This window comes from Argiope bruennichi, chromosome X2 (assembly GCF_947563725.1).
Source record: "Argiope bruennichi chromosome X2, qqArgBrue1.1, whole genome shotgun sequence".
Lineage (NCBI taxonomy): Eukaryota > Metazoa > Arthropoda > Arachnida > Araneae > Araneidae > Argiope > Argiope bruennichi.
The window spans coordinates 52061318-52085560 of NC_079163.1; the positions used below are offsets into that span (position 1 = coordinate 52061318).

The following is a 24243-nucleotide window of genomic DNA, read 5'->3' on the forward strand; positions in this document are numbered from 1 at the left end:
TTGGATTATCTGAAAGTGGTTTCATGGTACATGTTAAAGATGTAAATACTCCATCAACATGAAATTTGCGTTATTATTTACTGCCAGGCGAAGTTTTATCCTTTATTTGAATTCCATACCTAGCTTGCTGACAAGCTCCTGAAATATTAAAACATCAATAATGATGACAGTTATTATTCTGTTTGTGTTGGGAAAAATATTTTATTTTCCCAAAAATTTAAAATGTAAAGCTTAGGAATATGTGGAATTAGTAATTTTAACTTTAAAGTGTGAAGTAAAACCAAGCACTAAATGTCTTCTATTTATTTAGGAGCGCTTTGCTTTATAGCAAAAGTCAGTAATTGTCTTTGGTCATTCCGTATTTTTATATTTACATCCAAAACTGCCAGCATTATATTTTCAAAAGTATGTTACTAAATCTGTAACCGTTGGTAAGGGCTTTTTTTTATATAAATCTCAGTCTAATTATAATCGCTATAACATAAATGCAGCATATATGAGGCAATCCAAATATAATTGCAAGTCAGCAAATTGGAATGATTTATGTGTTGCACTGCGTATTAATTGAGTTTGGTTGAGGTAACGATAATTTTAAGTACTAGTATTAAACATATTAATCTTTCCACGCTGAGAAATATTTATCATTCAAATTTAAAAGATCTTTTTTTTAACTGGATAATTAATTAAGGTTAATGGCAAAATAAAGATATATAAAATATGAACTTTTAATTACTTTTTGGAGTGACATTAGTAACAGTAGCATAGTAACAGTAATAAGCATAGTAATTGAATTCAAAATAATCATTCACAAATTCGCATTTGAATAGGAAAAGAATTTCTTCGCTCTTAAAGAATAATCTCAATTTCTAAAGTGAGAATCGGTTAAAAATAGCACATTAAGATAAAATATAACATTATCCCAATTATAATAATTGAATTCCAAATAATAACTCTTCTTCTTAATGAATTCTGCTTTAGGCATTTGACTACGAAGTAAATTATTTCTTCCTTACACAAAAATCTCATTAACTAGGTTTGAAATAGTACTCCATGAATAAAATGGGAATTATATTTTATCATAACATATAGTAACAATTTGTCTTTAAAGGATGTGAATCATTCGACTTTTAAAAATTTGTTGAATTTAAAGAAATTACGTTATTTAATACGTACAATGTTATACATCTGTAAGAGAAAAATTATTACGAAATAAAATATATTTGTAATAATTGAATTTATGCCATTATTTTTTAATCCAAGTCGTTTCTGATTGTTTTCCTCTCATTTTATGTGTGAATTTATCAAAACTTTAATTCAAAGGATATCCAGAGAAGTTAAAACTTTCGTTCAAAAGAAAAATATCGTTTTTCATGAGGAAATTTATTCAACTATTATTCAAATGCATGTAAAACATTTCAACTTATAATTTAATACAGTTTCAAAATTCACTAGTTAAGCTAATTCACAAAATTCACTAGTTAACACTAGTTCACAAAATTCACTAGTTAACATTACTAATTTATTACTACTAATAAAACCCAAGATTTACTACATAATATACCAATTAAATTAATCCTCTGTTTGAAATATTATTTGACTACTATTTTACTTAACTACAATTTATTTGTCTTTATGATTGGTATTCCAGTCAGAGGGTAAATTAAAAATTTCTTTTATATCATACTTAAAGATTTGGAATACTTTCTGATAAGATAAGTTACTATTAACTTATCTAATCTGTAACTGTTGATTTTTGAAAGTATTAGATAAATTATATTTATTTAGATCAATAATATTGTAAATGTATAAATTCACACATATTTTTTATTCCACAGTGTTTATATTATTTCTCCCAAAAATAAAGAGCTAAAATGAGCTTAAACATTATTTACTTGTAACATTTTATAACCATTATATTGTCAAATAAGCAGTGCATTATATAAGCAGTTTACGAGTTATTTGAAAAACATTTTATAAACTTAAACATATGTTTTTATTTTTAAGTCTTCGTTTGAACTATGTAATCAAAAATGAAATTCATATGAAATTCTTTCATTCTATACAAGATTTTTTTTTATCGTGGAATAAAAGAAAACTTAATACGAAATATTTTATTTGGCGTTTTTTCATACTTTTCCTACTTCAAATAATGATCTATTAAAATATTAATTACAAAATAATTGACAGTATTATATTTCGAATTCATTCGCAAGAATGAAATTTATACTTATTAAAAACCTTCAATTAATGACCGAAAAAATTATGTTACATATTTTCAGCGATTAAGTTTACAGCCTGTACTTTGAAAATCCTAAATCAAGGCAGTAGTTCCAAGGTGAGCAGGGAACGCATGAGCGTGAATCATTTTACAACTAATCCGGTAGGCATCAAACACCCAACAATACTAAATGAAGTAAATTATGAAGTAATCAGCCAACATAAAACATGGTCCATCCTTTAAATAACTCCTAAACTTCATCCTGCATGCTAACTAGCAGATAAATATCAGACAACCAATCTTCGACCTCTAAACAGGCACGTACTAATTACTATGCGGTGATTTTTACATGCTTGAGCGGCAAGAGGCCACAAAAATTGATAGCTCCAATAAGTCCTCATTAGGACGAACTTCGAATCAGAAATGTTAGGATGCACACGTAAAAAACAGGGGACAGTAATGAGAGGGAGATAAGCTGTTTTTTGGAGCAAAGCGTGACTGTTAAGACTCCTGTTTTATATGCAGCACACGTATTTGCAAAAGAGGGCACACCCAGAAAATCAGTTTGCAAAAGCTCAAAATCATCACTTCGAAATTGTATGGATGTTTGGTGGGTGTTATTCAAATTGGTTGTCTCTGTCTTTAAATTTAGAATCGTGGTGAATAGGTATTTTGCGATTGCACTCATGGGAATGCATTTCACGGTTCTATTTTTGAGTTTCGCAATAGGAATAAATAACAGTTTTCAAATGAAAGAGCTGTTAGCGAGTTAAATATTACGCGGATTGGGTCATGATTTATTCTTTTTGTTTATAAGAGATGGAAAGAGAGAGAGTTTAGGTATTTATTTACGTCTAAAAACGGATGACTATAATATGTTATTCCATAAATTCATTTTGAAAAAAATTATATGCATTTTTTAAAAAATTAAATCATAAAATGATAATTAATGTAAAATGAGATTTTATATGTAAAAAGATGACAAAAAAGTCAAAATTAGATCAACAGAAATATAATAGCATATTACCGTTTTCAGCTTAGTAAAATATATTATTTTACTTTTCAAGCATGAGATTAATTATATTGCATAGATATAGTGTACATAAAAATGCTTGTTTTATCATCGCAATGCGAGTCAGTATAAATTATAGTCACTAAAACACTGAAATATTTTGTAAAATTTACTTAACAATTTAAAATATTAAGACTAGAGAATAAATTGTGCGGAAAAAAAAGTGATGCAACAGAAAAACCTATTTTTTTGGTTTGTGTGAATTTAAAGAGGTTTAAACTTAATTTTTGTGCAATAATATCTTTGGGGTACTTTGTAAAAAACGTTGCAGATTAATTTTTAATCAAAAATCATAAAAAAGTTAGAAAATCCCATTCTTAATTATTACTCAAGGCATAACTATCTACCCAAGTTGTCGATCTATAACTGTTAATATGTAATGTAAAACGTTTTGAATTATTTTCTTTTTGTCGTAATTTACAGAGTATGCAAGCCTATTAGTATTATCATAAAATATACATTTTAAAACTCATATGTTGCCAACCTTATTTTTTATACTCAATTTTAAACTCTGCTGCAACGTTATGTGGTTAGATTTGAAACACATTTTTGAATTTCGTCACTTGATAATTTTGATTCTATAATAAATAAGAGGAATTGTGTTTATTGAAGATCTCGTGAACTTTCAGAAAATGAGAAGAAAAGTGCAGAGAAGTTTACAACAATGTCGATGTTAAATTTCAAACTACATTTATTAAGACTATCTCAATTTTCTTCCTTGTGTTTATTATACTAGTATTGCTCTGGTATAACCTCTTAACTACCCTCAATTCGACGATACGTTACTTATTCAACAAATTAAACTAGAAAGTGCATTCTTCCTTGTTTTACCAATCATCAAAATAACTTTGAATGATACTTTTTACATTATTATGTGAAAGTCATTAAATAAAGAAATTTTACAGAGCAAAAGACAAGTATTCACTTTTGCTTGAATCCAAAATTTGTTTAATTAAATAGAAGATTCAATTATTTTTTTTTAAATTTAAAGGTAGTAATTAAACCAAATTTTTAAAAAAAGTAATGTTCTCAAATAAACAACAACTTCCAAATTAACAACTAAACTTTTAATTGAGAATGCATTTATATGTTAAATCAAACGGAAGATCTCAAAATCGAATACAAAGTTACACGTTGAAAATCGCCTGAAAACTTTAAAAGTTTCGGTGAATTTCTGCAAAGTTTTTGAACAGAACCCTTGCATTGTATATGTACCTGAGACGAATAGCCTGTCTAAAATGTAAATATTGCTGCATCGGTTAAGCATCAGGGAGCGAACAATCCGAAAACTGTTACTTTTAAGAAAATTGCTTGTTTTATAATCAGTAGTCAATACTATCTCTGACATAAAAAATTAAAAAAATGTTACATCTGAATTTTTCTAAAATGACTTACCTAAATTCCCCTTCAAGGCCTAATCATGGCATTGCAAGTGAAAGTTTCGAAACTTAGCTTTGTACACTTTAACCTTTACAGTTGTAAGCTGAAAAAATTTATTATTTAATCAATTTTATGCATAATACTATGAAAATAATAAGTTATATATTTATTCTTTACTTATTAAACTACTTTCTTTTTTATTTTAATTAGATTTAAAAATTGTCCTTGAGATTGATTTCATTGTTAAAAAACAACACCTCTTTTCATCACTTATATTTTTGACAAAAAGATATCCGTTTACAGAAATTCATTTTTTTAAAGCTAATATGTTTCATTCTGTTTAGAAAATAGTTAAGGGAAACTCTCTTTCGAGGATATTTAGATGAAAAAGTTAGATTCGTCTTAATTTTAAGAAAATATCAGAAGTATAAATAAAAGAAAAAAAATCACAAGTAGTGAACAGCCTTGCTCTTAATATTGCGAGATGAAATTCTCAATAACTTTAAACATAAATTTATGACATCTTTTGCCTTTCATATTTGAAATTAATACAAGTAATTATTTAAATTTCCACGCAATACATTGATTTAAAAATGGTTAAATATTAGAAAAATGGAGGAAAAATTTATTTAAAAAATGATTACTGAAAAACTGCTGCAAAACCTTTTAAAGTTTATAGAGTCAGTGAAGGTAAAGGGCAACGAATTTCGTAGGTCTTCTTATTTTCTTCGATTTAAAATGTTTTTATGAGAAGTAGAATAAGTCAATAGTTAATAGTAGTGTCTATTTTCTAGAAGATCCATTAAGCCATATGTTGTGTGTGTGTTGTGACTTATGGCGTTTTACAAGCCCGCTGCCAGTTACCTGTCTGCAATTTAAGCCGAGTCAGAGTCTTGTTTTTTTTTACAGTAGTGCCTACTAAGGCAGTTTATAGTAGTGCCTACTAAGAGTACGACTTAGCTACTCACGCGTCACAATTGGTTGTGGCGGGGAGGACTTCAGGGCGGTTTTACGAAGCGGACTTCATTCATGCATTTCATCCACAGATCGTAATTTAGACCTGAATCAGAGAACGATCACCTCTGAACCAATACCCCCAGTGGTATTCCTCTCGACAGGGAGGGCTTTATGACCACGACAGATTTATACGTGCGCTAGCCACCACACACAGAGAGAGTCTTCGCCGGCGGGATTTGAACTCACAACCTAAGGGATGCGAGTCCAACGCCCTACCAACCTGGCTATCCCGGCCCTTTCAGCCATATGTACATTCCTACATTAGCTTATTAATTAAGTGGTGCAGCGTAGTTCATAATTACGTGGAGCCTGGAGTTACTCCAATTAGCCTGGAGACTCTGCGATAACAGGAAACACCTATTTTGACTTCTGATCATAATAAATTTATTTAAATAGAATATATTTAAAATAAGAAAATGCAGTTTCTAGCTTTAAAATTTATTTTACCTCTAAGTTCACACCCACCTAAAATTACTGCTGTTTTCTTACTGTTTTTCAATAAATGCATTATATTTCATGAAATACTACATATAAAATGTCATACCACCTTCAATTTGGAGCTATTTATAATCATTCTAGTCCAGCCTTTATAAAAAACAGAAATTTCTTAAAATTATAAGACATAGTTATTAAAAGAAGCAAATATATTATAAACTTATTTTAAAATGAATAAGGACTATGAGTTCAATTCAGTAGTAGAAAATAGAGCTTCCATTTCGAATAGTATGTTCAATTTCCAATTCACCTCATTTATCTCACGTATTTACTCCTCTCGAAAAAATCTACTTAACGATAGGATCTGGTATAATATATTTATCTAAATCTCAGCAATCGTAAACTATCAATAATCTTCAAAACTAATTTTGATTTAGTCAAGGAGGTACTTTTAAAATTTGTCACATTTGATCTTTGTCAGTTCCATCAGTCCGTCAGACGGGCAAATAATAGTAATTTATTCCGATACATTCAACATAACCGATCAAAATATAAATATTTGATAAAAATTCAACCCTCGATAGCTCGACATGTCACTTTCTTCATCTCCACAACCTCTATTTCTTATTGAAAAGAGTCAAAATCATCATATGATTATTCATTTATACACACATTTTTTTCGTCCTTGAGATCAGTTTCGTATTTTTCTCTATACTTAACATCAATCAGTATCAAATAATTATTAATCCGTGGAAAATATGTATCTAGATCACAGTGTGGATTATTGAAAAATATCAATTGTTAATTTGACATAACGTATTAAACACTGTTGGTGGGTAGAATATCCCGTGCTCCTAGACTTAACATAACTTCCAAAAATATAACAAAGTATTCAAAATGCTGCAAAAAATGGATTTTTATTAAATTAAACACCTTTTAATAACTACCCTACGGTGAAATAAGAACGATATCATGTTTTTCTGACGTAAACCTAAAAGTGAAAATTGAATCAGATAGACTCGTAAATGCTTCAGATTCAAGGAATCTATGACTTTGCATCTTATCTTGCAAAGGGAATGAATAATGAAACTTAATAAAACTTTGTTTTCATTTTTTCAAAGACCGTTGCAGCTACATTAAAAATTACAAAGTAACACTGCAAAAAGCTAGAAAATGTTATTCGTTTTCTTCTAGAGTGTCTTAACTCACTCAAGATGAGCAGTATACCATGTGTGCAAAGATATTTAATTGCAATAATATTGAACTGTAAATTTTGGCTTCTGGGGATGGTCTCCAAATAACTGCACTGTCTTGAATTAAAGAAAACACATTTCGCAACTCGCTAAGACTTCAGCAGTCGGTACTATAGTTACCGTTCTAAATTATTCCCTGTATCCAATTACCCTAATTGACCTTAAACCTTAAAATATATGCCAAAAAATTCAATTTCTGAAGTGTTATTTTCACTAAAATTGTTTAAGAACATTCTAACTCCTATTTCCAGAACAATTAATTAAGATTAAACTGAAATTCTAATAAATATTGCAGAAATAAAAGAAACAGTGATAAAGTAATTTTCAGTATTAAATAATTTAAAAGTGCCAAGCTTTAATGAACGAGATGTTTCCTGAAGAAGTGCTGCAAAATCCTTTGAATTTAAAAGCTACAAAGGATATTTCAAAAGATTCAGTTTTCCGATTATATTCTCCGAGAATGCCGACATGCTTTCTAACCAGCGTTTCTTTTTATTGAAATTGGTATAAATCACAAAGGGATACTTCAGACAATAAGCCTCTTATTTGTCTTCAATTAACTTTGATGTTATGATAAATTAAAAATTTATAGTCATTATATTTTCTCTTTAGGAGCATATGTAATATGAATATCCTAATGGGGATATAATATGAAATATCTTTTTGATGTTTTAAAGATTTAACTTCGCTCTTTGCGGTGATTTCTATTTATATCATTATAGTTTTTCATTTTTAGATTTATATTTCATAATTCAATAATTTGATGACAAATTATTTGTGTGCTCTCTATTTAGCTTGTAAAAGGAAAAGCTTTTAGTTCTCAAGATGAACAAAAGGTCATAATAAATCGATTGCTCAAACAAATAATGCATATTATATTTTGTAAGATATTTATTCTTCATCGGGAGTGTAAACATTTCTAGCTTTTACATCGATTGAAAACTGTAGAAATGTTTATGAAGATAAATAGCTGCACATTAAACATTTATCTTACTTGCTAGATCTTTTATACAGATATATTAGAATGTAGTATACGTGCTTTTATATAGCAAAGGAAATTCAATTACATTTTTATTTATACAATAAAATGCTCCAAATTTCCAAAATAAATTTCATAATTTTCAATATAGTATATAAATTTAGGAACAAACAAGTTTTTGAGCAACTTTATTTTAGTTATATATTTACTAGAAATATACCTAATTTTAAAATATATCAAAAATGTGAACATGTATTTTAATGATAGGCACTTGAATCACGCTTCTCAATGTTTATGTTATTATGAAATAGTTATTTTCTTAAAATATAATTTGGTTTCTTTTTAAATTTCCTAATGTCTGACATTGTTTTTTCTCTTTTGCTGTAAAATATGTAAATGTTTTGGCGTATCATTTGGCCAGCAAGCTAACTACAGAAAGAACAAAAATTCTACATTAATACTTGCCTTAAAAGTGCATGTCCTTGAGCTTTATTTATTGCCATTTCAAATGCTAGTTCAGTCTCATGGGCCAAGCACATACAAAAAAGAAAGCGTGCCATTTGTTGTCATAGGAATATGCGGAAAGATCACATTTGCTGACGCAGTAGTAGTTAATGTCGTTGATTCCGCCACATTTGGCACATGTTTCAAGAACTATGAATTAGACTTGGCTGAGATCACATAGCACTGAACACTGGATCGTCAGTATACACAATTCCATAGGTCTCAGTGGATTTTTGCTGTAGAACCAAATATTGCATCTTATCTTTCATTTAAAATAATGTTGCAGCAGTAATTAATAAAAGGGAACATATTTGTTTTTACTAATATTTCAGAAGTAAAAAATATACAAGATAGAACATGAAAGCCTGCCTTTTAATACAAAAAGGAAATCATATTTTATAGACTCGAAAGTCACGTTAATCAACATGGCATATGATTACACAAAGCCATTTTTCAAATGTAATGGCAATAGTATATTATTTTAGTTTCATAAATTTTATTGTTGTATTTTAAGGAACTTATTTTAATTTCAGGAGAGAAAGGGACTCATTTCATTCGATTATGTCAATAGAAATGTACTTATGTGCTGAAAAAAATAGAAAACTTTCGGAAGGGAAACAGACTTATTAAATTAAATAAAGTTATATTAAAGTCCAGTTCGAAATCAACACTAGGACGATTTAAGGACGAACCTGTAATTTTAAGACCCGGTCAGATGATGAGGACGGCATCGAAGCTGTAATCTCCAACCACCCATATCACTCCGGTAGGAGGACGTTTGGACCACGACTTCATATTTAGCGTACACCAGGCTCGCTTACATGGCGAATCTTTAGAGGAATCAGGTCTCGAACCTGTAGCTGTCCGGCCCAGCGGCCGAGATCTTACCACTAGGCCACCGTGGTTTCCAAGTTAAATACAACTATATATAAAAGGAATTGTATGTGATGATCCGGTATTTATCTTTTCAATAAAATTGTTGTATTTGCATTCATTGACATGGAAATCTTTGAATGCTTTCCTGAAAATTCTTTCTGTTATGTCGGAGGCTAGAAGGATTATTTAAACTTCAGGGCGTAGAATGCTTCATAGAAAACAATTTTAAATAAATTTTACTGTATGTTTTTCACAATTATAGAAAATAAATTTGAAATCTGCATCATAATTTCGGGTTTTTTTTCCTCTAATTACTCTTCCAAATTCGAATGGGCTGTAATATTTCTTTATTGTTGATGTAAATACAATCAATGGGTAATTATAGTTTCAAATATTGCAAATTTCACAATCAAGGTCACTTAATCAATGGAACTAGAACTTTCCCTAACACGACTTAGAATTATAAAAGAATTTTAAGATTAACAAATCTATCACTATCTGAAACAGACAGAATTTTAATCTACTTTTGCTAACTAATATTAAAACGTGAAGCACTTTCATTCAAACAACTTTCAAGCCATACAATCGAGAGAAAAATAAACAATGAGCTTGCTACTTCATGCTGTTTTCCAATTGTTGGTTTCTATTGTGAAATATTTGACTTCTGTTGTACTTAATTTATTGCTTCAGAGAACACGAAAAGATTAATTGGGAACATTTACCTGAAGTCTCTTTGACAGGCCTTCTAGTTAAGAGTTACACACCGTTATAAATCAACATTATTAATGCTCCCGTTTATATTCTAAATCAACATTGGCAGACATAAATCCTTTAGACAATGAGTTAATTTGTGTATCAAATGCTGAAATGGGTTACTCTCAAATGAAAGGATATTGTTAATTTGATATATTCAAGAAGCGAAAATAAATAAAAATTCTTGAACAGATGATAAAAATAGTCAGCATTTTGCCTAAAGATACTATATCTGAAATGTGCCTCTTTTAATTAAGAATTGTAATAGAGGATTACGGAATTTAAAAGGAGCAGTTGTTTTTATTTGTATATCTTAATTTGATTAAAATGTAATTAAATTTTACCTTTAGTCTGAAATTTTATACACAGTATTTTCTAATGAATGGAACATATATACGTTTGAGAAATTCGCATGTTCTAAAGAATTAATTCAATAAACTTGAATTAAATAAAATTATACAAATTTATGTGGAGGCAACTAGACGAATTCTGATTAAATATTGAAACTTCCTGTTAAATAGAATATCTTGAAGCTCACAAATAAGGTTTTAAGTTCTAAAAATACTTCATTCGTTTACAATTCTAATTTCGACTCGATGTCATGCTATGTATGTGCTAAAATTCAATTATCTATGTGCAACCTCAGATTATCGTAAAATGTAATCTTAAAAAAATTTTTGATATGGCTTTCATAATGCATTTATTAAGAAAAAGGGAATACAAAGTTTATTTCAATTAGTTTTATGGAGGACTTTTAAGATCTGAACTTTTATTCTATCTTTTTAGTTTTAAGTGGATTAATTATTATATAGATTACGATTTAAGTGATTCTTTAATTTTTTAGAATAAATTCAGAATAGATATCAATACATAAGTACAAAATTTTAAAATAATCTTGTAATCTTTTACAAATATGGAGAGATTTCTTTAAAATAATATATTTTCAAATTAACACTAATGAATAAAAAAAAAGTGCAGATTTGAAGAAACTGAATTTTTTTTTTATAAAAGTGGTATTAAGATGTTACTTTGCTTTGAATTATTGATATTCCAGTTTTATTAAAAATATTTTTCTTATTAGTTGTTTCCGTCGTTATTTTCAACTTATTTTATTTCTTGAGTAAGTGAGAAAACTAGTTACTTTTAATTACAGAAATAAACTTTTTTTGCATCTTAAGCAAAACACTGTCATGAAGTCATAATATCTGGACATGATAAATTCCTTACGTTTCATTTCCGAAACTGAGCAAAAATATCAATCAATTTCAGAAAAAAAATTCTTTCTTCAATTTAATAACTAGGGGAATGTATGAAAAGTTTCTAGTTTATTACAATGAAAAATTTTTAATATCAGTACCTCGTGCATTTTATTTCCATATATATACATATTAAAAGATAAATAAATTTTTACAAAAATTAAACAGAATTAAATAATTTTAATTTTAATATAGCCGACTTGCATAAAAACATCTAAACAGGAAAAAAAAATGCACAAAAAATATTTCTTATCCTAACATTTCTATAATATACAGAATCATGAGCAATAAAACATCAAGAATTTGTCCGATTCTTTTCTACTTCGAGTTGTCTCAAACTGATTAAAATGCTAAGATTTTCGATCTTTTTATGCAAATACAAGGTTAAAATCTGACTCCAACTTTTATTACTTACCAACCTTTAAATGTGATGTCCGAGGGTGATTAATGCATCGAAATATTGTATTTTCAAGCTTATATGATTATCATTTATTCATCCTTACATACACTATATCATAATTTATAAATAAAATTATTTAAAATTTATAAGTAAATAACAAATAAAATAATAATTTGCAAATAGCTAATATTCTAATCTATTTGTCAGTTTAATCAATACACCAAATTCCTAAAAAGATTTTATTAGAGAAAAAAAACTAGTTACGGTACTAAACATAGAACACACAAATCAAGAACTCATCAAAATCGTTAATGGCCGTTGCCAAAACTAAATTAAATTTGCTGCTTATAATAAAATTGATAATATATTTGGGTTCGAATGTCAAATTTGGATGTAGTGTGACTGCGATATTTGCCGTAGCAATCGGGTTCGAATGTCGAGATAGGAACTCGTTACTCAAGTTTTAAGAAAAAGGCTGGTGTTTTTAACAATGGAATAATAAACAAACTATGACTGATATTTCGGCCAAAAGCCATATCATGCTGAAAGCACCGTTCTCGTTCGACTAGTATTTCAGTTATTCTTGACGGCGATTAATAAGTGAACCGGCGGATGTTTTAAGGTTTTTATTGCCGTTTAAGCATATTTAGGACAAATATTCCAGGTGGTCTTGGCTAGTATCGCCTTTGTTCTAAGAATTTTTTGTGGAATATTTAAAAAAAATAATATATGCAAAGTCTTTTGTTTACTATAACAAAGGATTTCAAGTAAATAGTTAAGTAGTGGTGATAGTTAATTGCTATTAAATCAAATATAATATCAAAGCAGTAGGTTTATCATTAGCATAATATTTTGTATTGGATTCTTGAAACAAATGTTAAAGACAAATGTGTAGTGGCAAAAATTATCGTTCTTCTTCTATCGATGATTTTTAATTTCTTATCGATTTAGCTTTGTTTAGTCAAAATTGCATTATTCTTCATACAAAAAACTTAAACAACTTCCTAGAAGCTCAAATTCATAAGAATTCGAAATTAAGATTTAAAATTCTGTGTCTAGTCACTATTTTTATTGTGTTGTTAATAAATTCAACGAAGCACATCTTTCCTATCTGTAACTGGCCATACTTTTTTACTTTGAAAATTTTTAAAAATGCTTCAAGTTCAGATAAAGCTATCGAAAATGGTAAGCTCATTTTTATTTTATTTAAAAGTTGTTTCTATTTTTTCGCTTATACAGCCTACTATTGCAATTTTGCCCTCAAGCAATTCTTGAAGTAAAGTTTTTTCTCCTTGTAAAAAGCTTCTCTAATGAATGCAAGAATGTTGAATAAGACTATGCGAGTTATTGATTTAATCCATAAAGGCGAAACTGCATAGAAACAGAGTAAATTGAATTGAAATACCTTTGGTACTGTAAAGAATTTCCTGCTGTTTATTCATCCTGAATAAATTTACTAGAAATGATTATAGCTTTGGACTGCTGTCTGATACATCATTTATTATCTAATCAATACTTAGTGTTGTTTTCACTATACCCTTTCAAAACTACAGTGGATTTCTCGATATGTTATTTACGCATTCGCGTGAAAAGGGGATTTTTTTAAAAATAAAATCATCTTTTTTGCTAATTTTTTTTGAAAGAAGCATATATATCTCCATCCTCTGATTCTTTTAAATATTCACTCTGACGCAGGACTCGTTAGGAATTCTGAAAATTAATTCTGAAACAGAGGATCGCAACTCTAGTTAAAGCTCATCTAAACCGTTTCTTAACACAGTAAAACTAGATTTCATAGGAGGAGGTATCTATATACTGTTTCAGTTTGAGATCGCATGCATATAAATATTTAAAAAGGTATCATGAGGGCATTATATTTCATTTAATTTGTCCGATTTTCATCATATAAATACAATATAATTATATTATACATTTTGAGTATTAACTTAATATTCTTTGTTTTAACCTTCATGATACGTCACTAGTTTTTGTACAAATGGCATTCATATTATTTATTGCTGCATATCATTATACTTACATAATAATGTCTCTACCATTTTTTTAAGATTATAAATACATTCCAGTCTTAACAAAAAAATGTCTTTAAAACAATTGCTACGCTTAGAATGCAAGATTTTCACATATGAAAATTATTATTTGGTATATATAAACTGAGAATATTGCCAAATTTTTGAATAATTGAAGCATGAAACTAGTGGACTCTGAATATTGTTAGAATGTTTCAGTGTATAAAAAGGATTGGATTCTTTCTCAAGCAAACGTAGAGTCAAATTTAAAAAAATTGTTAAATTCCTTCTTGATTAAACCCCTAGCCTGTCGATTGCATCTAAATGATGCAATCGCTACAAATTCACATTACTTAATGCAGAAATCTTTAACAAGTAACATACTGGAATCAATGAATCGGAAATGAATTACTTTCTTTCATTTAATTCAGGCTCATTATTCTTTTAATCAGGAAATATAAAATATTTAATTTATATTTTTAAAACTGACAATTTTTTAACACTTTTACTAGTGCACTAGAATGTATTTTTTAATTTAAAATTTATTCAATTTTAATTGAATAAAAATTTATTTAATAATAATTAAAATTCATTTCCATTTTAAAACATTTATATTAAAGAAAGCTATTGTATCTCGTAATAATTTCTTTTTTGAACTTCTTGCCAGATGGCGCCATGTATGAAGAATCAAATTTAAATATACGGATTAAGGAATAATTATGTTCTGAATATTTTTAAACAGGGTTTTGGCATCAACAATTCAAACTAATATATGGAGAAACTAGTTAAAAATGGATAGCAAAATTCCATTTTTACAGACATGAAAAAACAAGTCAAGTTAAATAAAAGAATATATGAAGAAACGATCAATTTAAAATAAATTTTAAAAACTAAACTAAGTGTATTCCGCTTCTTCAAGAATATAAGGGATTCATTTCATGGCAAGTCTCTGCTTCGGGACTATGTAGTATGAAAATCAATTTCACAGACGAACGTGCTACGATTACCGGCCTGCTGCATGTTAAATACATAGAGATTACATTATACTTTTGGTGGTGTGGACTGAAAGTTCGATGAGGGTTATGCTGGCTGAGGTGTGAATCTCATCGTCTGACCTCAGTTCACTCTTTTCGCTCGGGGTTAGTAAAAACTTCCAAGAGGTGCATTCAATTCTTTTTTCTTATAAATACTCTTAAATGTGATTTTCGCCCATTCCGTCTTCATTCAGAGTTGCTGCGTTGATGCGTCATTTTGTAATAAAATTCAAATATGCTTGCAATGAAAAAATAATTCAAAAGGGGGTATGATCGTGTCCCTTTAGAATAAATATCGCCTAAATCGGGCAATAAAATATTTTTTAGTGTTTGTATACGAAAAATTTTTTTGGATGGATCAAATCGTGATCTGAACACAAACAGCATTTTAAAAAACTAAAAAAAGTGGGATTTTTATTTCATTCAAGTTTTTGTAAGAATTTGTTCTAGTGCTATATTAAATGTGGTTTCCAAACATATGCACTTAAAAATGTAACTTTCGTTTGTTTCAACACATACAGCACGTCTGAATACTTGTTAAAATTAGCTGCTCATATTGTTAATTCGAAAGATATTGTTAAAACTTCTTTATTGTCAATACTGATGCATATTGAAAGGGTTGTCTCAAAGTAACCCTCGAGTAACTTCAAAGCAAACTAAAAACAACACATTTCTTTGTACAGTACAAATAATGTAATGTTATAAAAGTGCATTTATTTCGCAGTACAATGTTGATACTTCATTATTTTTGATAAACTTAGTTACTTATTATTTAAGCTCAGAAGTTGGTTGTCTCTGACTTTAATCAAATGAGACTTTCTTATCGCTGTCAGTCAAGACTTCAAAGTCATAAAATTGGTCCAAATCGCCTTATCTCGACTAAGGAATGTACTGCTAACTGAAAATATTAACTGGAAAGCATAAATAATTTGTAATTTCACAATTTCGAATATATTTTGTATAAATATATCTTTAAAATAATTCAAGCAACTCTGAAATCACTGGAAATGTATTTTCATAAGATATCTTTTGATAAATTGAGGAAGCTCTTTTAATTGATATTGATTGAAAAAGTTCGTTAGTTATCAAAAAGTTTACTTAATACGCTGTTACGATAGAAAGAAAATTGATTGAAATGATGAATTCATAAATTTTGAGTATATTCATCTGCAAAAAGCTTTCAGAAAGAAAAAAAGATTACAAGGAAATGAAATTATAAAAAAAATCAGAATGAAACTTATTTGAGAAAATATGAATGAGTAGTGTCAAATATAATTTAAAAAACATTAGGCTTCATTTTCTCCTTTTCTGCTCCATTGCTGATAGATTTATCTGACGTAAAAACATATTTTTTGAAGTATAATGTTGACTTACTTTCTCTTATGAGTGATTTCTTGACTTCTATCAAAATATATCATAATAGTTTCCAACAAGTTTTAAAAAATTAATCCAGTATTTTAGTAAAAACCATTTTTTAATTTATTTTTGTTGCTATTTTCTAATTTTTATAGAAACTTCGATTCTATATGAAGAACGATACTCTTAAGGAAATTAATACTTAGCAGAACTTTAAATATTAAGATTTCTAACTATCTTTCAAAAATATTTCCAAATATAATGCATTCATCTTTCAAATATTATTCAAATTTCAGAAGCAACTATAAAATTAATAATTCACAAATGATTGAAATTGCTTTCAAGTGAAATCTAGAATTAAAACACTTTTTTTTTTTATCATGAAGACCGATTTTAGTGGTAATTCGGCAATTGAAGGCTCCATTTAGTTGAGCAATTTACGGAAGAATGTGTTATACAAGATAAGGAAATTTCTCAAATTAATGACTTTCAAATACTCCTGCTCAGATAAAAGCGGTTTTTAGTCGAGGCGCCACACTTTTTCACACAGAAGTAAACAATATTTCTATTGATCATGTTATTTCATAATATTTGTTTCCAAATTACTTGTGTGTAATGTTGTTAAAGATTTTTGAATTACCCTGCAGTTGAAATATAAATGTGACGCAGAAAATATATTTATTGATAAATATCTCTATACAAAATTAAAGTATTCTTCAAAATCGATACCATGATATAAGATTCGATAGAAATTCTTTTCGAAATTGGCAAATTTATGTGATATATTTGCGACATGTAATAAATTATTTTACTGAAAGTAATAACCGAACCCTTTTGTGAAGTCATCATAAATTTCTTTTATTTTCTCTTGGGTAAGTCCACTACGATGGCCTAGTACTAATGACTCGGTTTCTAGACTAAAGGTTTGCAAATCCGAGACCCGATTCCACTAACGATCCGTCGTGTATGCGGATTTGGTACCTGTTAAATCTGCCGTCGTTGGTTAGATACTTTTCCGCTGGTTTAATGCAAAAGTTTTCTTGTGTACAGCCGACCAACTCGCCACCACTGAACGAAGCAGTATCGACAGGATTTGTTGTGGCCGTAATGCGAATGTCTGGAGGGAGAAGTGCCAGGTCAGGTGTTGACCTCGTTGTCTGACCAGGGTTCAAAGTTACCAGATCCGCCCTAAAATGGCCTTCTTTCTACTTCGAAACAAGGCGTTGATATAACTTAAATGAACACCACTATGATTTTCTTGGCAAAAATAATAAAATGCTTCATCTTTCACTAAGAAAAGTCTGAGAAAATCATTTATATTTGTTAGTTTGATTTTCTACGATGGCGAACTCTCCTATATTCAGAATATAAATTTTTATTTTACAAAATAGTACTATTAATTGATCCAACATAATTATTTTAGTTTACGAAACAAGCATTACAACGTAGCGTTGAAATACAATCGAATACAGTATAGCTTTTAAAATAGCTCAGCTTTAATAATGTAAAAATTATTTAAACATAGCTTCAAGGGATTTCCTATTCTTGAACTAAAATATTTAATAGTAACCTTGTTTCAATTGTTGGATGAGTGATATTTCAAAACGTAAAATCTGAAGGAGCGTGACTTTCATAATCCCGAAAAGTTTGACTGAATCAGTTATTGACTTTACATTAACTATACGATATGTATTAGCATTTGAAAGGACTTTACGCCATTGCATCGCGACGTAATTTACGAATACGTTTAGCCAATACGGAGAAGTTGGAAAGCAGCATTGATAGAATGAAGTACTTACATCTGACAGAAATTTGAATATGAATGCCTTCCGTGTTATTTAGATGTATTTGCTTCTATGGAAACTTATCTACAGTTTGCCTGCTTTGATTTGATAATGACTATTTAGTACGATCCTAGAAAGGAAGTCAAAACACTTTTCCTTTTGTGTTTAATGAAAGAAGAATGCAGAAATATTTTAAGTGACTTATCTGTATGCATCTTTAGATCATCAAAAGGATGAAAATATCTCAATTTTATTTTTTCTTAGTGAACAAATCTTTCAAAAACTCTTTTGTTGTTATATATAAGATAGGTATTTTAGGAGAAACTCCAGAATAGTAGGACTTTATTAACATATTTTACTGAAAGTTTCAGTTTATATGTGAAAGTTTTAGTTTAAAGTATCAGTTTATATGTGAAATTTTAAAAAAAATTGAGACAAAAATAGCTAAGTATGTATCTATAAAATAGTTTTTCGAATTATTCTGCATTCAATTATTTAAAATAAATTTCATGGGTGATGATTATTCCAAAATAATTAGTTTAAATATAACAGCTTATGTGTAGCAGAACTAATGTAATAACAATGCCACAATGTTTACAAGCTTCAGGATTGTAAAAAATGGATATACTCAAAAATTTCGATTTCAAAAATAACTTGAATTTTACCAAGAACTCGATGATTATATTTCCTTCTCAATTTTAGAATAACTTTCTGTTGCACTATTAGTATGTAACAGATAATCAGTTTATCTCATTCATTTCAAGACAGTTTTTATTTGTAAAGGATTTATGCATTCTTTTAATTTTGAATATTTTCAAGCTCCTTAAAGAATTTATTTAATTATATCATATTTATTAAAAAATCTTAAAGCTAATATTCATAGTTTCATAGTTTTTTTTATGCAATTTATAAAACATTTTTGAAAATCATTTTAAAGTTTGTATTCCATTTTATTGGTTATCGCTAACTAATCTCGATTTAATTATAGCGTAATATAAATGGTTAATACAATAAGGAAATATGCAACCTTTTAAAAAAGTTCTTTTTAGTTAAACTAAAAGGAACCATTGTTAATTATTTAATAATATTTACTCCAGAAAAATGCTTTGCATCGAAATAAAATAAATGGTAAGCTGAAATGAACGATAAGTAAAAATTCTTTATGTAATAAATCAATATGAAACCTTACTCATAGAGGGAAATAAAAAAATATGCTATCGGAAAATATTATTTTTAGTGTGCATTTTTTCTATCCCAGAGTTTATTTAACTAGGTATATTTAACATTTACCATATGCAAAACCACTAAATGAAGCATCAAATATTATTTTGCAGCTGTCTTGGTAACGATTACCAGATATCTAATGTTTATTAAACAAACTGAGCCATAACTAAGTGCATGTTTTTTTTCCTCTCTAGCCGATTGCAGTTTCCTGCTGGCCAATGCCCAAATTGTGGACTATCCTATTGTCTACTGTTCCGAATCGTTTTGCAAGATTTCTGGTTTCAATCGAGCCGAAGTTATGCAAAAATCGTGCCGTTGTACTTTCATGTACGGGGAGCTGACGAATGAGAGTGCCATTAACAAAATTGAACAGTGCCTAGAAACACAAACTCAAAATCAATTTGAAATTCTTCTTTATAGGAAAAATGGTAAGTTGATATTTTATGGACATTTTGATTTCTTCATTTCATTTCTATTATTCCACTAATCAAAATCTCGATTTATATTTATTTTAATAATTGTTTTCTGCATATTTATGTCAATGATTACTAAAAAAAAATCAGAAGCGTCATTAATTATTCTCAAAATGGTGACGAGATTATGAGTTATTTTTCCAATGAAATTCATTAGTGATACATTCATATTAACAAACAAATGTGGAAAATGGATAAGAATTTAAAAATATATATAGTTTGTTTCTTTAAAATTCATGCTGCCAAATAAAAAAAAAATTGCATTATTAAATTCATAAAACATATCTTTAAATCATCGAAATGGTGATGAGATTATATGAGTTATTTTTTTCAATGAACTTAATAAGTGATAAGTCATATTAAAAAATAAGAGTGAAAAAAAATTCTGAAAAAATTATCATTTGTTTCTTTAAAATTCATGCCGAAAAATAAGAAATTTTTGCGTTATTAAATTCATAAAACTATAAGATTTTAAATCATCAAAATGATGTAAATGATGTATAAAATCAATTCATATGATATCGCAATAACATGGCAAAAGTAATTGCTCTTGCCATCTAAATATGTGGATAAATGTTGATGATATAACACACTGCACCAGTGCCTATCAATTAGCATCTTCTTCTGCATTTATATTTTTATAAAAATTTTATAGTACAAAAATACATTAGTCTAATCGTCTGCAATGCATATATATATATATATTCAAAGAAAAGAACCCAAAATTATTAAAACTATGGATTTCAAAATAATCTTATTTATTTTTTAATAGTTCTTTCAATCATAAACGTTTTTAACATACCTGAATACTCATTTATAAACTAACTTTATAAAAATAAGACGAAATCAATTTTTATAATTTTAAAAATTTACAAATTATCTATTTAAACAACGCAGATTAAATTCTTAGATTATGCTTAATAATACTAATGAGCATGAATGATTCTTATATAAATGGAAAACCAAAATAAATTAGACATATAATTAAAATCGAAATTTGTTTGTAATGTAAGAACTACAATTATACTACTAAATAAAACATGAAGCAAAAATTATACAGCTATTTCAAACTACAAAAGAGTTGTTCAGAACATTATGGAACAGTAAGAACATTTTCATTTGAAGATTCACAACAAATTTCTAGTTCTAAATGCGTAGCATATATAAAAAGATTTTATTGGAAAGAATTCAAACTGATAACCGAAAAAAAAATCACTGTTGAAGTTCAAAAATTTACTTCCTTCGTCAAAATTAAATAGATTATTAAAGAATTTGATCATTTGAAACCTCCAAGAGATTTTTTGTTCTCCTTTAATTACACATTTCTAGATGGTCTTCCTTGACATTCTCTATTTGTTATATCTTGAAATTTACCCTCAAAGGTGGGAAAAAATTGCAATTATTTTAGATCAAACTGAATATGATAAATGTTTTGCCTTTAATTGCTAATCATATAAATTTAATAAAAATGTTTTATATAAAATTATAATTTTTCAATTTCTTAGTTCATACTTAATTTTATCACAATTATTGGTGTGAAGAACTTAAATTAAATTTTCCCCAAAGTCTCTTAAGTGACCCACGCGAACGGAGTCAAAATTTTGATTAAACTCATCGATTAACTAAAAATAAAGTGTTGATAATTACAGAATTTTATACTGTGAGCATAAATACACTAGTGTAAAAGTTTTTAAAACTCTGACGTATTAGGAAATGAGTAAAAAAATTGATAAGAAATTTCCGTCGTTACACATAATACAAGCTACATAAAAATGGATTATACTTCATATTACACTAGCATAGCTTGTTAACAAATAAAGATTAAATCTCTTCATTTTTTTCGTAAATTAATCTGTAATGTATGTTCAAGGAAAAAAAACGCTTGAATAAATCATAATAAATAAATGATTTTCTTCAGTACTGATCTGCATTTTCGAGAGAAAAAATTTTATTATTTCAAGAACATTTCAGAATTCTACTTTTTATTATATAAAACTTAAATCAATAAAGTATATAATGATCTATTAAGATAATTTACTCATCCTTTGGTCCTTACTGTGGCTTAAAAACTTTTTCTTGACGCGATACTAAACTTCGAGGAAAGAAAAGATGGTTCAGCCGCCAAATCGGCGATTGATTTCAACATCTGTTCACCCAGAAATTCTTCAGGTGAAAGCGCGCTTTCAAATCGATTGTCCACAGTATGCTTTGTAGTCAAGGTAGTCCTTCACCCATAGGCATGCAAAGGATGAAACTACTTAAATGTCTTTATCGCACGCTATAACAGGACAGTCTCATGGAGATTCTACTAGATTCATCAAAATGCAGCTAGGAATGTACAACTGTCAAGGATGTTCAAACTCTCAGAAAGAGCGTTACAGAATTCGTTAATGATACGTTTAAATCTGAATAACGAGAATTATTATTAACCGAATAAAACTATATGAATAATTTAGGGCTAAGCTTGTATTTTTAATGACAAGTAAAAAAGAAAACTCTTTTCGACCTAAATTACCTTAGCCTATTTATAACATTTTAAATTTCCTTGGAACATAAAGGGGAGGAATCTCCAAATAGTATTTTAGACTTGATGGACATAGTCAAAATTGCTAGGCAGCAGTTTGGAGTCTCTAATTTGTTATTCTCGTAGAAGTATCATTGGGTGTTATTTAAATAGTTCTAAATTATTTTAAAAATTATGGAAATTTCTTCTTCTACATCAATTACTGATTTTATAACTTTATTCTTTTTTTTAGCTTCAGACAATAAAATGAGTAATATGTGATTATAATTGTGACATATTTTAAATATATTTCTTTTAAAAGTTTATTCATATGTTTTATAGAGTCTTGTCTCCAATTTCAGTAGAAAATTGCATTTTTTAACCTTTTAACAAGGAAACAGCTTATTTCGACGTTAAATAATAAGTATATAATCTTCTTAAACCACTCAAATCGTTATCATGAGGATAACTTAAATCTGATCATTTTACCAGAAATACTTGTAAAACTGTATTACTTCGCATACCATGCGATTCTAAAAAAATTTTCAGTACATTTCTTGAAATTTTGTTAACTATTTAATCCATACTTAAATACTTTCTTTAATATATATATTTAAAATTAACAGGTTCAAATTTTGAAACATATAAAGCATTTCTGGACAATTTACTCTCTGAAACACAAGAAATTATCCTCTCTTAAATAAAAAAAAAAATGTTTAATCGGTAAATATTCTAATAATATATTTAATAATGATTATATTTAATCATAAAGAAATCACATATTTTGAAGATTAAGATGAATATTTTTAATCATTTTCTGACAGAAAAAATATCTGAAAAATTATGCCAAGGAATTTACTTCTCTATTCAGTTTGAATCAATATACATGGTGTATTTTAGAATATAAATAACAGAAATTATACGAATAAAGCTTTTGAAAAAAAAATATTTTCAAAACCATTATTGATAAACTGCTTGTTAACGAAACATTAAAATAAAGAATTCACGATTTAAAATAAAGAAATCACGATTTCAGATTCACGATTTAAAATAAAGAAATCATGATATCAGATTCACTATTTAAAATAAAGAAATCATGATTTCAGACGATTTTTTTCTTCTTCTCCAAAGACTATCATACCTTTAAAAAGGGAGCCGTAAAGTAAAATTTAATTGCTCTTTTAATTGCTAAAAACACGATATGAAAGCTTCCAATTTATCTTTCTAATAAAAAGTGATACTAAAAACATTCTCCCTTTACAAAATGTAAAACTGAACACTAAAAAAAACGTTAGATACAAGGAAAAACAAGGGGAAAATATCTATTTCATTTTAAAATTCCCATGCTGATTATAAAAATATGTACAATCATTTATAAATCTACTTACGCTTCTGAAATTTAGAAATAAAAATCTTATATTTAATTCAACATTATTAAATCTTTAAAAACTTTTTCGTTCGAAAAAAGAACACAAATCAATCGCTTTATATATACAAAGCCATAGATTCTATAAGCCCGCCGAATTCTATGCAATAGTCAAGACCCGACTTCCACTTTGGACGAAACTCGAGAATTAATTAAAACCGGAACTATATTTAGTGATGCTGTTTTTATTTTTCCTTTTAGCTTTTGCTAAAAGGTTTCCCACTTAAATGTAGAAATGCTTTGAATGAAATATGAATTAATTTCTTTGTTATA

General features: G+C 28.0%; 1 protein-coding gene across 2 annotated transcripts in view; it reads left to right on the forward strand.

Annotated features, from left to right (window-relative positions):
• Nucleotides 1–24243, forward strand: part of LOC129960603 (potassium voltage-gated channel protein eag-like) — a 246294-nt gene that overhangs the window by 124657 nt on the left and 97394 nt on the right. For both annotated transcript variants that reach the window (XM_056074108.1, XM_056074109.1), the window contains exon 2: nt 19763–19996. In XM_056074108.1, the coding sequence (XP_055930083.1) occupies nt 19763–19996 (234 nt within the window). The remainder of the gene's footprint in view (nt 1–19762; nt 19997–24243) is intronic.